This window comes from Typopeltis vanoorti, chromosome 4, assembly GCF_054136105.1.
Source record: "Typopeltis vanoorti isolate ZY-2024b chromosome 4, IOZ_Tvanoo_1.0, whole genome shotgun sequence".
NCBI lineage: Eukaryota > Metazoa > Arthropoda > Arachnida > Uropygi > Thelyphonidae > Typopeltis > Typopeltis vanoorti.
The window spans coordinates 90,958,936-90,977,356 of NC_143552.1; the positions used below are offsets into that span (position 1 = coordinate 90,958,936).

General features: G+C 35.7%; 1 protein-coding gene across 1 annotated transcript in view; it reads left to right on the top strand.

Annotated features, from left to right (window-relative positions):
- Positions 1 to 427: 427 nt before the first annotated feature.
- The window catches only part of LOC150107494 (calmin-like), a 301,942-nt gene continuing 283,948 nt past the window's right edge, over positions 428 to 18,421 (top strand). Inside the window, exon 1 of the mRNA XM_090392111.1 lies at positions 428 to 1,037. Coding sequence (XP_090248237.1) covers positions 941 to 1,037 — 97 coding nt within the window. The 5' untranslated portion in view covers positions 428 to 940. The remainder of the gene's footprint in view (positions 1,038 to 18,421) is intronic.

Here is an 18,421-nt window from a genome sequence, read left to right on the forward strand (position 1 = left end):
TCAAGGTAGCTTTAACCAAGTCCTCTCCGATACCATTATCTTAAAGATGACTCATTATTAAGGAAAGATATCCATACGTTAACATTTGCAGAGTGTTTAGTCTCATCTAGCAACTAAACTGTGTGATGCCGAAGTCGGTTCTACCAAGATAAACGTTACCTCAGAGTAGCGTCATCCAAGCACGACAGGCGACACCTCGTCTCCGCTGGCGCATGATGTTGCATGCGCTCTTCTTCCAGCCAATCAAAAGTGCTGTTAGAAAGCTTCAAGGCAGAAACTAGAGCAGAAGAAAGCCGGCAAACAAGAGCACCGCATTATTGTCGATTCTCATCCGACGGCTAGCAAGACCTTCTACTGGCCATTGTACCTGGCCGTAGTTAGAAGGAAAAGAATTCCAGGAGTTCCCCCTTTGGCCACGTGTGTCACATATAAGCTACGCTTTGTGGCCTTGAGTCTCATTCACACGAACCGACTGTAGTGTACGACAAACGAGCCTGCTGGCTATTTTGAGCGACGAAGCAGGGGGGAGTGCACACTTCCTTCAACAGCAACAATCACCGGCATCTCGTACCAGCAGCCATTTTTCCCTTGTTGTTGGTTACGGCGCAATACACGGCTCTACCAGTGTGGGGGAGTAGACGCTGACCCTAAACGCCGGTCTTCGCCGGCAAACGGTTAGTGCAATATAAAACCGCTGGAATTACTGAGTAAGTTCGAGAGCTCGTCATGCTACCCCATCTTTGATAACTCTTTCTTGTTTCTGTCTTTGTGCTATGCGGTCGTCACACTGTGTTTCTAGGGACAACGGCCTATCCCCCGGCTGGTAGTAATAAGTAGCCTTCACCGTTTGTTCGGCTGTCCATTGGCCCTGAAAGCAACGGCGTCGCTGCGTTCGCGCGTGGACCCCGCATGGTACAGTTCGCTCCGTATACACGACCGCATGGATTTCGGTCAAAGCCTGTCAGAGTGGGCAAAGGATAAGCCCCTGAGTATTCTACAGCTCGATCCTGCAGACCGTGCCGTCCTGAAAATTGCAGGTAAGTCATTGTAAAAAAAAAAAAATCTCTCACAATAGCACTTTCACTAGCCAAAAAGATGGTTTCCATTTGCACCCTAAAACGTGTTTTTGTTTTTAAACTGAAGCCAGTGCTTTGTCCTAATCTTTGAGGACAGTGTACGGTGAGAACAACATACGAGTTTTATGTCTTTAGTCATTATTTGTTTGTATGCCTTAAGCTTAAACGTTATAATAAAATGACTCAATTGAGTTGCAACTATTTGAAATTTTATTCAGAAAATACATTTAAGAGGAAAAAAAAAGGGTATGCTCTTTTATTAGAATTAAAAAAAAAACAATGGAATGCTATAAAAAAATACATATATCTGGGCGAAAATGTTTAGGAAGAAGTCTGAGCAACAACAAGTTACCTATATAAGGTTTAGGTTTCAGTTATTACATAATCGAAACCATCTGTATAGTACTGTATAGGATGCCTAAATTAAGAAATTAATTTCTTTTGCATATGCTTTAGATTCAATCCCAGTAATTTATGTCCTGAAGTAACATAGTTGAATGCTTTTGTAAAAGAACATTTAATTTTCATCAAATTAAATTATTATTATTATTATTATAGCCATCATAACAATATTGTAGGCATTTTACATATTACATTATTCCCCTCTAGAGGGCGCAATTGATGCACTACGCTGGGGTTTTGAAAACCAAACTGTGGTTGTTATCTTATAAGCAATGTATAATTTCAGTTTATGTTTCTAAATATTTCAAACCATCAGAGGCAACCTGGGGATGCAGAGCATTTTCTGACAAATAAAAAAATAATTGAGGTGAATATTGGTTAAAAATTCAATCGTTTAATGTTCATATCCTATGATCGTAATATTAATTTTATGCTGAAACATAATTTAGCACTTTCGAGATTTCTTTATGACTTGTTAAACGAATTCTTAAAATGAGTTGTTTTGAGAGCGAGAGAGAGAGAGAGTTTTATGAAGGAATATTGAAGGTAAATTTTAGCAATACAAATAAAGCAAGCAATGATATATAAGCGCTAATCAAACATACGATAAATCCACAGCATTACCGCCAGAAAACTGATAGCAAAATATTGTTGTATGCTTTCATCACTGTTAGATTTTATTTAATTTTCCTCGCTTGAGATTCCTACAGACTTTCCCACTCGACATTGAAACGAATATTCATTTTGCTCTAATCTCGCTTATTTGGTTTAAAATGCGCGAGTTGTTAATTACCGTCTTTAAATAAATAAATCACATTTGCAATATTTTTATCACACTTTTTTTAATTGACACAGAAGGTAATAAACGAACTTATGTTCTCTGCATACAAATATCAGTTATGATCTCGTATTCTATTAGCGAATGTCGTGCGGATTTTCGTACGTTAACAGTCATGAAAACCATTTGTCAATCTTATTTATGGAGCCGTTTACAAGGTAATAAACGTACCTTTTTCTGTTACGGTTTCCATGCAAGTGATGTTTATTGCTCGAGTTATTTCGCTATGCTACTTTTTTTTTTTTTTAATCTCTTTCCTGCTATGCTTGCTCCGTGCACCACCTTTCAGTCAAACATTTGGTTTCGTCCGTATAATTTACACTTTGTGCATTCCCCTTCCACTTATCACCGGAGGGAGTAGATGAGTACCAGTTAAAAGGGTGGTGTACTGCCTTTGAACAGGAAACGACCTTTGACTTACCTGTTAGGTTAAAGATAGAGAATAAAAGCGATACTTTACGAGATACTGATCATGCGGGCATAATGTGATCTCAGGTGTGCAAATAAGTGACATTCTTTCTGGACCACTTATATGCCAAACTTGCATAAGTAGAACGACTCAAATATTATGTATAGTCAGACTTTATCAATAAGAGGCCAATGAAGCCAGTGATGACGTCATTTTCGTCCTATCATCTCCTCGGCCTATGCAGTACTGTGAACCACCGGTTCCGAAATGCTACTCGCGGCGGCCGAGCTCGACGCAAATGAAGATATCTATGTGAATCGTTGGAATCTGTACCGCGTTTTTATTCGACTTAATAAGAATATCATTACAATCATGTAGAACATGATACTAATCCAGAAAGGAGGTTCCAAGACACGAAATCTTGTTATTCATCCATTATTTTTTTCTTAAAATGCTATCGATATCACTGAGCCTTCTTAGCTGTCAATCAGTATAGACGATGACTTTGACTGGAAAGACCTTGGTTCGAATGGTGTTTAAGACGCAAATGGCTTTTCAACTGATGACGAGTTAGCTAGTCTTATGCTGAGGTGGAGGATTTTTCATCTTGCAAAACAGATAAACCGGCTGGAAGACCACACGCAATATATAACATTGGTGGTATAGCTTGAGTTGCTTCCGCCGTAAATCCAGAACAATCAGCTATCAACATCTTTGATTCTGCAGAAAACGGACCTGAAATTTTGAGAATTTTGGTGAATAGAACTGTTTTGATGGGAAGGAGAAGGAGATTTTATGTAGCCTGAAGATTTATTTATTTTATGGAGCCGGAAAATTAGTTTTAGTACATAAATGGTCTTTCATGTCATGGAAACTGGTATAGAAACAATCAGTGTTTCCATGTCATTTAGCCGCAATTATTTGTTTTTTTCTTAATACACCTATCTAAACACTTCAGTTCTGGAATTTTTTTTTTTTTTTCGATTTTAAGTATCTTTTATCAATTATAAGAATCTAACGTTTGCAATTATAAGTATCTTTTGTCTAAATCAATTTAAGTAAGTGTATCGTGTCACAACTGTGAAGGCAACCAACTTGCTACCACTGACCGTGTCTTGCTACCAAGACATGGTACCGTAAAGTTACCGTAAAAATCTAGTTGTAGATTTTAACAGTAACTTTAACATCCAATGTAAATCTCTGCGAGCAAGAATATTTTGTTGTGACTTTCTTATGATTTCAAAACAATATCCTCGGAGACAAAGTGAGGAAAGTGAAATAAAAAGCAACAGGCTTCATTTGTAACCATGCCAAGTATCATATGATGTCATATGCAAGCTAGCAATATTCTGGTTTGAATATCAGAAAATTAGTTTTAGTACATAAATGGTCTTTAATGTCATGGAGTCTTCAGCTCATTCAAACAAAGACTGCTTAGCGAATAAACGATAAGTTTTTTTTTTTTTAATTGGTAGCAGCAAACACCTGCTTTCCAACATTGAGCTAGAAATAGCACATTACAGCAGCTGAAACATGCAACAAGGCCTAAGGCTGCTGCCACCCGTACGGAAATCTCCGGAGATTCTGTGAAGTGCTGTACATATAAGGAGAAGAGTTGATTATCCAAAGGTTACTTCAGCGATCATCAAGTGGAATCCTACTGTTATATTGTGTGCGTTTTCCCGGTCGGTTTGTTTGCTTTTGTGGGATGAAAACCGAGTTTCCTATAGGGGAAACTCGGCTAGCTAATCTCCTCAGAAAGAACAGTGCGTTTTTTTTTTAAATAATATTTTCTATGGTTTTTGCTGTTTTGCTTATTAAAAAATGAATTCTGCTTGTTAATGATTGAATTATTGTATACTGTATACTGAAATCGCGCTAAAACTTCTAATCTCTCTCTCTCTCTCTCTCTCTCTCTCTCTCTCCTATTCCGATTCTGCTTTTCCTTCAATCCCCTGTTTCCTGATCACTGGCTATTTTACTGAAAGACAAGTAACCTTTAAGTTGGCTATCACTGAGGTTTTTCGTAATGTCGTTTTTCGGATTTTTATATCCCCCTCACACAAAGCGACATCATGTTTTCTTATATATATAAAGAGATTTCTCATATATATAAGAAAGTAGTGACGCTAATTCACTATGGCAAGCTCCTTCTATTCATTATTTTATGAATAATCTAATAAGTATTTTATTTACTAAAATATCAATAAATTAATATTTTAAGATAAATATATATATTAGATAGGGGAGTTTAGAAACAATCCTTAGATAGTGCGCGTTTATTACTAAATACAACATTTCTGAATTTGTTCATCATTGCTTGCACACACAAGTGAACATGAATGATGTTATCGAACACATTTCTTAGCATTTCACTTGATCTGCCGCCCACTGGTCTTCGGATGTTGAGCGTTGCTCTTCTTGTATGAAGGTTATTGAATACAATGCTTTTTTCAAAAATCATCAAATTTCAGTTTATTTATCTTAAAGGCATTTGATGCTTAACTTGTTCGGAGGAGTCCTTAAGGCTCTTATTTATCTTTTTGCACTTATCGGTTCCTTAAAAAAAAGGATATTAATAATATATAAATTACCTATGGCTTGCGTTTCTTTCAGAATTAACATGCTTTGTACAAAGCATGTTAATATATAACAACTTATTTAAGGAATTAAAGGTTTCTATTCCTTGCTTGTATATGCTTTGTCAAATGGAAAATTTAACTTAGTTGTTTACATTGAGTGTACAATGTATAGGGTGCATTATGTGCTTTCCCTCGAATTAGTGGTTGGTGAGATAACAATGTTACTTTACTATGGAATTATTATAGAACAAAATGGCTTCCCGTTGCCTTTCTTGTGCAATAGTATTTTATGTCTATAGATACTGTATGTAGTCGTCACAGGATCGGTTTGCCTGTTTTGCGGGATGAAAAACCCTAGTTTCCGGGAGAAAAACTCTCCATCTCCGTATGAGATCGGATAACTCACCTTTGACTGAAAAGCCTTGAGAAAGGTTCTTTTTGTCATAGACAATATTCGAACCCAGGTCATTCCAACCAAACGGCTCTGTCTAAACCAACTGACTACTGAGGCTCAAATTATAGGGTATACATTGCTAATTATACGACTGAAGTTATTTGTACATCACTTAGTGTGTCCTTAACATCAAGGTGCATTTCCTTGGTTCCAAATCGGATTTTTTCCCACAATAAACGATGAGCTTGACAGAAGTTTCATTGGGACATGGCCAGCGTGGAATACCATTGGCGGTCATGCTCTGATTGTATTCAATGAAAGTCCAGTATGTTTTTAATAAATCATTTTAATAAATCATTAGGAGTTTCTAGGAAACATTAAAAATGTAGGTTTCCTAGAAACTCCTAAGTTTTTCAGCGCAGGTTCGTCATTTGTTTTTTAATTACACGCCCAAGACGAGATGAATCTTTATATGGGCTTTCTTCAACTGAATGTAAGTGAGCCTGTCTCATATAGAGATGGCAGGAGTTTCCCTCCCGGAAACTGGGGTTTTTCATTCTGCATACAGGCAAATTGGCTATGAGAACACACACAATTTACAGACAAAAATACTATTGTGGCGGTGGGCAGTAGATAATGTGTGTTAATGGTAGCAGTGTCCTTGTGTAGTCAGAGGATTAAGTAGTGGAGACAGGTGCCTCTTAGGACTCCTTGGAGGCGTCACTTAATAAGAAGACAAAGAGGAACGGCTGGAAACCTATAGTATTTCGTATTAGGTGCTTGGAAGGGTTAAACATTAGATAATCCGAAAATTCTATTCTAGAAAGCAGACATGGAATTTTTCAAGACTTTAAGCCTCTAATAAGCAGGATGATAGTCTTTGAACGAGTGTTGATATTCATCTACACAAAAGGCATTCGCAAATATCTGTGCCCAAGGGAATTCGAATCCACAGTCCTTTGGTTGCAGGAGGGTACGATCAACTTGGCCAACGAAGTTTACTGAAAGGCATTTTGCAGTCGGTATCATACTAACTTTGTATTAGATTTATGAAATTAATAATAACACCTGCGAAGTAACACCCGCAGAAAGCTAATAATAAAAGCTAAAGGTATCGATATGCGATCACTCATTACACTTAACAGTGCACGAGGCTGTGAAGAGCTTTGAATGATTTCGCTTTAGTGAAAAAATCATGTCATCTCCTCTCAACCAATTGTACGATACTAAAGTAAACCTTCTCAAGATTCATGAGGTAAAAAATAATAATAATAGAAAAGGAATTAATAATATGAGAGTGATGGTGTATAATTATTATTTTACGGACAAATTAAATTAAAAAAAAAATGAAGGCAAACAGTTTATGCTCCGGTGATACATTATTCATAACATGAAAGAGCTGAGCTTTATGGATGGGCCAATGCAGTATAAAAAAGAATAAATCCGTAGCACCTTTTTATTCCCATAGGGAATAGACAAGGCCGTTTAACCATAAGTAACTTTTTTTTTGAATCTCCAACTTAAGCCATCACTGACAGCTAGCCCAGGGATCTCAATGATTTTAATAGGTATCCAGGAAGGAGAGAGTACGGCAGACAACTGCTACCATTTCGTACCACCTAACCATACTACTATGTATTATTGTCTGAAATAGTGTGTTTTAGATCGATTTTCTTCAGTCGCGATATTAAAACCACGAGTTTCCGGAAGGGAAAACTTACTTACCTGTGCCAAAGACAACTAATCTGGGAACCAACTGAAAAAGGCCTAGAGAAAGCTTCTCTAGTTGGCGACTAGAATCGCATTTATTGCGGTCTTCGGGTGGTCTGGTGTTATGGAAGCAAACATCACTTTCAGAGGACTACTGCCGAAGTGAGAAACCAGTGCAAGTATATTTTTTATGTGACTCTCACCTACTCATCCATCCCACAGAAACTTGTAAACCCGTAGTACATCAATTTATTTATTTTTTACATAATAATCTGGAAACTGCTCTAGAGACCAAACAGAAAATTTCAAGCCACTTGCTTAAGGTAAGCAGGATGATGGTCATACTCTGGGCAATGAAATTCATCTCTTACCTAAAGATGATCATAAACATTCGTACCCATGTTAATATTCGAACCCACATCTTGTTGATTGGAGATACGCTAACCACTTGACTAAGAATGCCAGCAAATAGAAATATTAATATAAATGGAGTTAATATGATATGAATATGAAACGAGAAATATAAAATATCAAGATTATAATACAATAGAACAAACAAGAAAAGAAAAAAGAGAGAAAGCGCTTAGTTTAACGTACTGGACACATGATCAGCTAGAGTAATAAATGACGACTGTTGGCCCTTTCGAATCAACTAATGAGATTATAGAAAGTGGAAACAAGTTATGAACATATCATTAGGCGCAGTTTAAGAGAAATCCGAAGTAATAATATTATTTAATTGCTATGTAGGTGAGACTATGTAGGAATAGTGTTTATTGCGTATTGGGAGCAACGTAATTAGCTTTTTTTTTTTTTTAAATTGAATATCAATAATAGCGAGTAGATTTTTTTGTATATGCTGGTTCTTTTGTTTGTATTTTTCCTTTGTGATTTGATGTAAGCAGTCAGGTATGGGAATAGTGCAGTCACGGTAATGTTCAATTAAACGTAATTTTAACCTCCAGTAGTTCCAATGTAGCATTTAAACTTGTAAACATTGCGACAAAGTAATATATTAGATGGTGTTATTGTAAGCTTATTGCGTTTTCCAGTTTATTATTAGTGGTGGAGATGATTTTAAAATTGAATTGTTCGAAGATAAAGTATGATTTGTGCAACAAGGGAAAGACGTTTTTCTCAGAGGTTTGCAAATAATGCAGAAGCGTTGTAACAAGTGTATAGCACTTCGTGAGGAATATATAACATGGTTCTACCTCATTTCCTTCACAATAGTTATCAGAACTTTCCAGACCCCCACCCCCCCTCGTAGCGACTTTAATACAAGTTTATGATATGATAATGTTTCCGGGTGAAACATTATCATATCATATTCAGATCATATCATATCATATTATATTCAGATGAAAATCGCATCTGGAGATACGATTTTCATTTGAATGGAGAGCTTGGTTTATATGCTGTTGTGGATATTGCTAACGCTAGACGATATCTTTAAGGTGTGTGATTTCTTGGGTTAGTGCAGTGAGTTATGATGAGTATTTATAAGCATTAATTAATACATGTTAATATGACCGATTTTTTATACTGAAGGAGTTATAAGAAATACAAGTAATTTCCAATATTTGTAGATTTAAAGTATACTTTTATATTTATGTTGATCTAATCTTGTAAGGGTCATATTTAAAAAAAAAAATAAAGTGAATTTTAATATTTATTTAAAGGATGTTAAGAAATGGAAATAATTTAGTACTGAACCATCGTTATCAATGTGTACGACGTATAATAATGTCTACTATATTAGAAATTTTGTAGGGGGGGGTAGAAGTTACGATTTTATATAGACCAGGAAGAAAAAATAAGAAGAAAAAAAAAACACAACTGAAATATCGTTACATGCTATTCAATTTTAACACTTCCCGAATATCGCAAGGTCACCTTCATTGATTTTCAAGAAAACGAATATAAATTACGTTGCTCAGAGTCTCTAGCTAGAAGAACCGACAATATTCTATACACATGCAAAGATTTTACATAATCTCGCTCGCATGGCAATTAAATAATGTCAATTACTTTCCTTTACTCTAAACTAAGCCTCACAACAAGCTCATAACTTGTTTTCGCTTTTATAATTTGATGATTTAATCGAAACGAGAAACATACGCTCATTATTACTGCTGACTGATCATGTATATACGTTTTCCAAGTTCCTTGTCTTTCTAGCTTTTTGTCTTTTCCTTTTATTTTTGTATTGTAATCTTGGTATTTTATATTTCTATGTACATTGCTTCTGCACTTTCCTTATTTCAGTATAATACTATTTTGGTCCAATTATTAAGTTCAGATTAAATAAAATAAAGTAAAAAATCCAAGTAACCAAATTTGAAACTAACAAATATGTTATTTTTCAAAAATATATTTAGTATGTTATTTTTTTTAATTAATTTTCTCTTTAAAACATTTAATCATAATGTTAAATACTAACTTTTAAGCCTTATCAGCAAGTTTGTCCATAAAGCTAAGCTTAGCTCTTTTATGTTCGTATTTTATTGGAGCTTTATATGGAAGTAATTATCAGAAATCCAAACTAGAAATCCAAATCATCACTAGTTTTCTAGAAAAATAAAAATATTTCTTTGCTGCACATTGTACTAAAACTAAGTAATAGCTTCTATATCAGGTGAAGGTGTCGAGGTAATTTAATTATTATAATTTCATTAGACTAATATAAATCAAGTGGAAATTGTTATTAGAGGATTTACGATTTCGTGGTATCGATCAAGCACAACAAGAGCGGCTAACGGTGATTAGTATGCAAAATACGAACTTTTGCTTGGAGGAACACCGCCAATTAATGATAACGCCATGTCAAGGCGGAGTGTCGTGAAACTGCGATGCCAAATTTCATTAATTAAACAGATTAATTTAGCATAAATGAAGCATTAATTGCACTGCGGTTAGTTTTAATCAATGCTTGAAATGCATTTCAATAGGGAAAAATATCTAAGAAGCTGAACTTAAAAAAAAAAACATACATACATCTTCAAGGCCCACCTTTCCTAATTGGTTTGTGGGGGCAACAGCTGTAAGAGGAACTTCCAATGGTCACGATCCTCTGTCACCAAGCTCAGGTGTTGTGATGGGATTCCCAAACGTATCCACCCAAGGTTTTGGATATAATCTATCCAGCGAGTCCTTGGCCTTCCACGTGGCCTCCCACCCTCTCTGGCTTGACAAAGAGGGCCTGCTGAAGGAGCCTCTCTTGTGACATTCTGACCAGGTGCCCGTACTAACGTAACTGTGATCTCTCAACACGGAGAAGCAACGGTTGAGTATTGAGGGTTTCCCGAATTGCAGAGCTTCTGACTGTCAAGTCTTGTCAGCCCCGCAACTCCTTGAAGGAACATCATTTCAGCCGCTTGGATTCGTGTCCGCATTCTTTCGGTCATTACCAAACTCTCATGACCATAGTTGAGGATGGGGACATAGACTGTATTGAAGACAGCCAGCTTTGCCTTCTGGCTTAACTCCCGCTTCAATACTACCGAACGGCCAAGCTCCCGCAATATTGAGCTTGCTAAGCCAATTCGAGTATCTAGCTCTACGTCCCATTTTCCATCATTCGTGAATATGGACCCAAGGTCTATATTCACAAAAAAAAAAAATAATAAAATAAAATAAAATAAAATAAATAAAGCGGTTTTGATTAATTCAGTTACCGTACTGTAGTGCGTTGTCTCGTATTCCAACTTAATAATTCCAATTCAGAATTATACTGAATTGTACTCCGTTTTAACTGCAGTACAAACGGAGACTAGAAGGAGCAAAAATACAGAAAACATATTTTTATTATTTTAAATTTTTATGTATCATTGTTGAAGAAAAACGATCTCTTAAAACTTTTCAAAATAAACAAGCATTCTTCAGTTTGATAGGTGGCTCTTAAGTATAATTTTATCACCGTTATTTAAGGCAGCGAATTTAACTATAAGCATAATCTGGCGAGCAAAGGAATCAGTTCGGGAAAATATGAATAGAATTCATAATTCGTTCTAGAGAGATATTATAACGATGTCACGAATCGAGATGTTTTCATTAAAACAATAACTACTTGCTACAGGCGTAAATGTCCTCGAGGGTCCTTATGTAAACTTGGTTGCTGAACAGTGAAAAGAGTGAAGACAAAATGGTTCTCCTGCTGAAATTGCGATGGTTTCTTAAGACGTAATTTACACAGTATTAATTTTTGCGACCTTCTTTGCAGATTGCTTTTGAAACAGGAATGGCATTGATCAAATCACTTCAGGTTGCAATAAGCAAATTGCTAATCTTAACGATTTTTAAATTATTCTCGTCATTCTTATCCTTAATGCTGAGTGTATAGATTTCCTGAGGAGAAGGTTGTTATTTAAAACAAAATAATACAATACTTCTTCTTCTTGACGGAGTTAGAATCCTAATCTTTCCAACCAAAGGATATATGTCCTGCTAACCCCCGCTATAGAGGTGTTATCATTGATAGATGGTAGAGCGATAACCATCAGCGAAAATTATACACACGTTGCGAGCCTTTTATTTAACTACTGTTGATTTTAGTTCGTAGAATTGACTTTCTTCATTCTCCTGATAAGGCACCGGATACCGTTGCTAATGAAACTAGTCGTCATCACAGTGTCCTTGACATGGTCACCAGTGATCATTGGAAGTCTAGCATTTGGACGTATTCCATGGAAGCAGGCTCTCAGACTGCTTACCTACTTCATTAAACTGATTAAACTGCGTAATAAAAATCATTTGCAAATACCTTTAGACAGTTGCGGACTATGTGACGCTTTCTATCGTTTACCATAGGTTGTTTTCAAAGGAAACAGAGAAAATTGCAAAATCAGTAGTAGCCTTTAGGAGGATTCCACTGCACCAAAATTACAGGTTTTCCTGGCTGTTGTTAGCTTCAGGTCTTTAATACTTCAATCTGCCCTTACATTTTAACTCGAGAAAACTCATTCACTGTCTTATTTGACGTGAAGTGCTGGGATGAGGGCATCAGATCTACTATACAGTTACTCTAGGCCAAATCCGTTATCCATCATCGCGGAATACAATTTGTAATGCTATTTATTTATACAGCTGTATGTTTTGAGATGCATTTTGTAAGTTAGGTGGTCTTTTTTTTACTTTTATTTTTTTATTTTTTTGCACTGGAATTGAGCATAAACCAGTCTTATTACTAGAAGGCATTACTAGAATTGCCATACTAAAAGAATTTTGTACAAAACTTAGTTTGTACAAAACTTACTACGGATTGTATCATCAGTTAACTTTTAACAGCTGAGTATTATTTGGAAATTCTAAGATAACCCAGTTTAGCGGCTAATGATAGCGCAAAATTTATGTTTTTAATTAAAAAGAGTCCCCCCCCCACACTTACCATCCGAAAACTTAATCAGTTCTGAAGTTTGAAACAAATATATGTTATATACAGTATTATTAAATGCATGGTCGAAAAGTTGCGAACCTTAATAGCAAATTCGGAGGCTTTATCTAATTAGACCGAATAATAGAATTAATAGATGAAATTTAGGCTCATCTCACTGGGAATGGATTAAAAATTAACCGTACCTCACAAATGGCCTCCTAACTATAAAAATGTATGTCATTATCAGGTCGTTGTTAGGATAATATGCCTATAAGTTAAATTTTAAAAAAATCCATGTTTTTTTTTTGTTTTGATACCATTTTTCCGGTTTATCCCTCCATCCTAGGCATTGCCTTAGTCACTTAATGGGTTACGATGGTATTAGGATTTCTCTTTCAGTGCAGCTTTCTTTTTAACTTTCGCCCCCAAGAAACTATGAGCATATTTCTGCTGATTTATGTTCAATTTATGGTGAATGTTTTGTTTTTAGAGCAAGTTGTTTCGTGTTATTTATTTCTAATTCTGAATTTTGATTAATGTTTTTAACCTAGTATTGAATAACCTTCATTTTCAAAATACAACCACTTTAAACAATTTCACCCACATTCAATTTAGTCGCTTCAATCCAACCGACGTTAATGACTTTCGGGTGTTCTCCCTTAACAACGAATAGCTCATCCACTCTTTTCGTCCGCTTTCGACATAATTAGATCAGGCCACACGGTGTGTCCTTGATAGATGGTGTCGATGACAGATGAGTACTCCCATCATTTTTATAGCTTTGTATCACAACGTTTTAATACTTAGTGTTATGACGAAAAACTGTAAAAAAAGTTTCTCAGAAAATTAGCTTTGCTCATTTAGATTAAAAAAAAAAAGAAAAAAAAGAACCATTATATATCTTGCGTAAAATTTGAGTTCAATAGTGTTGTGGCCTCATAATGAACTAAGATTCGTATTTCTCTTTCTCTCTTTCTGAATACCACATTCATTATTATTCACAATTGAAATCCTAGTTGCCATCGCTTAGGTTCTGCAGATCAGGAAATGGAAATGGGTATACTGTTCCACACTGTTTCAGAAAGATGAAGGGCTTTCCATTAAGGATGCTCACGATTTTGTTAAGTGTTTGAAGAACTTAGGTCGAATCTGCGTTAGTTTTTTTTTTAGTAGAGTTTACATCCCTGTTGGCGGCAGTTGGAGTTTTAATTTGATTTGGCGAATTTGTGCATCTGAGTTAAGGAATGGGGATAGAACATAGTGGTTTATTTACTCCCCCCCCACACACAATTCCAATATATGCTGTTTGGAGGAACAGCACAGGTCTCCCCAAAACTTTTTCATGGCACTTGCCCAGAAGTGAGTGATGCTGACGGAAGACTGCTATGGATCTTGATTGACGAAATTCATATTAGTCACTGATTAGCTGGCAGTTCTCCAGATGATGAGGAAGTTGACTGTTGATGATCTTCTCCATTACTTTCGAGAGTCTCAGCGTGAAAATACTACATTGTTTCCATGCTGTAGGATGGATGGATGTCACCTGAACATAAAGCAGAGAGAAATTGGTTTAAAAACACATCACTTAAGCGCACTTAGTGGAATATCATCATGACCAGAAGCATTTTTGGTCTCTGGGTTGTTCAAGATTCTTTTTTCTTTCTTTCTGGTGGATGACCACAAATGGAATGCAGTGCGTTGGTCCTGGTAGAGGTGATTTGCAATGGTCATCTGTGCAGTGGTTGGAAGGAAGAGTGATGCCAGGAGGTCAGATTTGCCTTTTGTTGTTGCAACAGTGTCATATGGGTTAGAGAGTAGATGGGCTTAGATCCCTAATGGATTGTTTTGCAGTTGTAAGTTTCAATAGACACTGAGAACAAAGCTGGAGTTTTTGTTTCACGCCACTTGCGATATCTTTTTCCCCTCCCTTGAACTATCTTTGCATATGACTTGGAAAACCATGGCTTAGAAGCCATGGTTTTCCAAGACAGTGATTTGAATGGGGAAATGAAGATCTTCATTTCAACGATCGCAGCGAGGCGAGTATCCGGATACGGAGAGCGGAAATAATAGTCCTACCATGGAAAGGATCAAAAAGTCCCGGAAGTCTTCCCACTTGGCGTTGTTGTATTGTTGAAATAATACTCATTTGAAGAAAGGGCGTTCTATTAGCGATGAAACTTCAGATTATGGTCTGAACCAAAAGGAGAAGTAACCTCATCAGTGTACTTGGAAAGAGAACTGGTTAAAAAATATATCTGAAACGTTGGTGTTGATCAATATTTTAGGTCTTCTCTTGCAGTTTGTTTTAGGTCATATACTTACTGCACATACTTCAGTTTCTCTTCTGACTTGTTCAGTAGAATTGGTTTTTACCAATTTTACTGACAAAGCCGACGGCACTTAGACATATTTTCCAAGAAAGATTACTTTTCATTGGGAGATGGACTACAGTAATCAAGTTTCAAAGAAAGAAGCCAGAGAGAAATCTCTTAGCAGATCCCTTTTTTGTATGCTGTTAATTAACAAATTGTAATTTCAGGATTTAGAATAAATCAAAATTTAATCGTTTATTTTATAGAAGAGATGATATTGTAGGACTGTGGTAATTCTTTTACATTCCCTTAAAGCATACTCATAGTATACGTAAATGATACGTATACTACGTACTCGTAATTGCTGTTCGCGATGATAGGAAATAATTATACTTGCAAAATTGTTTGAAATAACTTTATTTACAGTTGCGAGTAAAACTTAAAATATTAACGATTACATTTTTTTGGTTAAGTATGCAATGTTTGTAATTAGTTATCGTTCCGATTTGGAATTATGTGAAATAATCCAAATATTAAACCGTATTATTCGGTTTTTTCAGGAATATCGCAGGTTCACCATCCACAATCAGAAGCTATGGGAAAGTGGGTACATAATTTCCCCAGAGATCGGTGTTCGATTGAAGTAGGGAAATACTGCTTGCCAAGAAAACGTATAATGGATCTCTATTTGTTTGTTCAGGCGCTGGGCAGAGAGGGATTGCGTGATAGTTTTTATTAGTGGCTGGTCCCGCGAAGAGAGACTTTTTAACTCGAAACTTCTCTTTTTAAAAAATATAGCAAATAAGAATTGCAGCGAGCTGTATATTAAATGCGAATAATTTACTTTCTTTTTAAGGAAAAAATTCACGACGAAAAGCTCTTTAGTGAAACTTTCTCTCTCTCTCTCCCCTAACAAATCAGCTCTACAAAATTAAAGATACCAAGAAATTATATACTTGGTTTAGTCAATTATGCAAGTGTAAGCAAACAAAGTTTGCGCCTGAAGTATCTTTCAGGACTGGAGCAACTCGTGGTAAAGATGATATAAGTTCTCATGACTTGATTTTTAATTTATAATATAACCAAGTGAAAAACTTTCAGCAAAAATCAGCTCTACCTCATTAATATTGCTCCCATATTTTGGGAGTCATATGAAACTTTTTTTTTTCTTTAATTTTGTTCCTTTTCTTACTGACTCTGACTCACTGTACTCCGAATTCGCATATCTATAACTTCTGCACTTTCCTGAAATCAATAGAAACACGAGAAGCATCTGTTTGACATCTGTATAGGTTAAACTTCAAATTCATCAAACCCAGTTTTCTTTCTTTCTTCTTCAACATCTCTGTTCGTTGAAATAGCCTCATTATTCTAGAACTCTCCTGCAACTGTAATCCATGGTTATTCGAAACAAATTCCCAAACACTTGCACCGGATAACAAATCAGAAAGATGTGGATTTTTAAAAAAATTAAATGAAAACTGCGTTGAATTATTTTTTATCCCAAATCCCAGAAAGCTTAGCGCTAACTCTGATTGCAGCTGTTTTTGTATTCATTCAAAAAATAGATAATTTCGTGCTTGACTCTTCTACACTTGCAGAGTTTAAAAATAAAATGTAACATTTACCAAGTGTATCTGCTAAAGAAAAGTGTCTCAATATATTGGGAAAAGAACACCCAGGAAGTTCTGGATACACACAAAAAGCTGCTAGATGTTGTTCTTGCTGCCTGCAGCACTTAATTTACTATCCATTTTCTTTAAGCGCAAAATGGACAAAGACTTTCCCCGAAATAACCTTTGCTGGAAAAGTTGCCGAGCAAGCATTTGCAGGTATCGATCACTATGTTCGGTCGGTTACTAGGAACAGCCAATAGTAATCACTACTCTACGCTACTCAGTCGACAGGAAACAGTAGAAACTCGATAGCAGGAAGTAACTCGTCAGAGGTCTCATTTAGTGAAATTATATGTATTATCCACGTTCCGGGGCGTGCTAACCAGTTCCTCCTACCGCCCCCATTCTTCACTTTTGTTGGTATATCTTTTAATCGTCATGGATTAATTTCCCTCTGAAGTCTGATTTGTATTTTGCTTTCATCCTTTATACGGCTTTCAAATTATGTACTGCGTAATTAAAACAACAGAAAACTATTTAACAACAATAATAATAAATTATAGTAAGAAAGTTTTCAAAAATTCGTGCAATAAAATTAATTTTTTTTTTTGTTGTTTCAGCTGCATTTCTTATTTCTATTTTAGATGCATTTTTTTTTAAAAAAAATTCTAAGCTTCCGATGTTTGCTTTATTCACAAAAATATATATAATCATTTTTTTTAAGTTTATGCTTTTGAAAAAGAATAAATTAAAGTCCTTCATAATTAAATAACATCGCTCTCGAATTTTCATATATGTGGCGCGTAGGTGTAATGACCAAGTCTCCATTACTTCAGCCTTCACAGCAGTATTTGATCGTCTGCCAACTCGATGCGATAATAAACATTCCTTGTGTAGGTTGGCTTTAGTTTATTTTTATGTATTTTTAGATCAAGCAAAATATTCTTGGTTAGAATTGTCTGCAAATGATCCATGCTTTAAATTGACTGAACAGTTTCCCTAACTGCAATGCTTCAAGAACATTCGCGACATTTTTTAACACCGTTGAAGTCGACTTAGATAAGTGAGTGACTTCATGTAAAGTAATTACCGTTTGCCTACTTAATTGTTCGTTTTTCGAAGTTTTGAAGAAAATTTAGTTACAAATTAATTAAGACATGTATGAGAGCTTGAATGCACGAAACAAAGCGTGTGTGTGTGTGTGTGTAATTTCTTATTGATTAATAATTAGAAATATATATAGTACTAATATTGTGACTCTTTATTTTCGCTTTTTTTTTTTGTATGCTGATTAGTATTTCTCTTTCTCTTTCCGAACAAGAAATTGAAAAGCATGCGCTGTGAATTAATGGCATCATTAAAAACACAGAACAGCCACTACCATGCCTCTCCTATGCGTTTTTTCCTCTCCCTACCTGTCCTTTGGTATGTAAGGTTGACGCCCGCTCCTTGTCAGAATAGCTCATTGTTAGACCATCACACACGCCTGTATATACGCAAAAGAAAATAATTTAAGTTCGTTAAAGTGTTATGTGTGTGGTATGTAATATGACACTGAAATTTGGTGTTTTCTTAAATTGCAGCTATTTCAAAAATTCCTCTTTCCAATTATTTCACGCAAAGAAATTTTATTCATTTTGAGGTGAAAAAAAAAAAAAATCAGGTTGCCAGCTGCGAGTGCCATGTGATTAATGCCATTCAACTA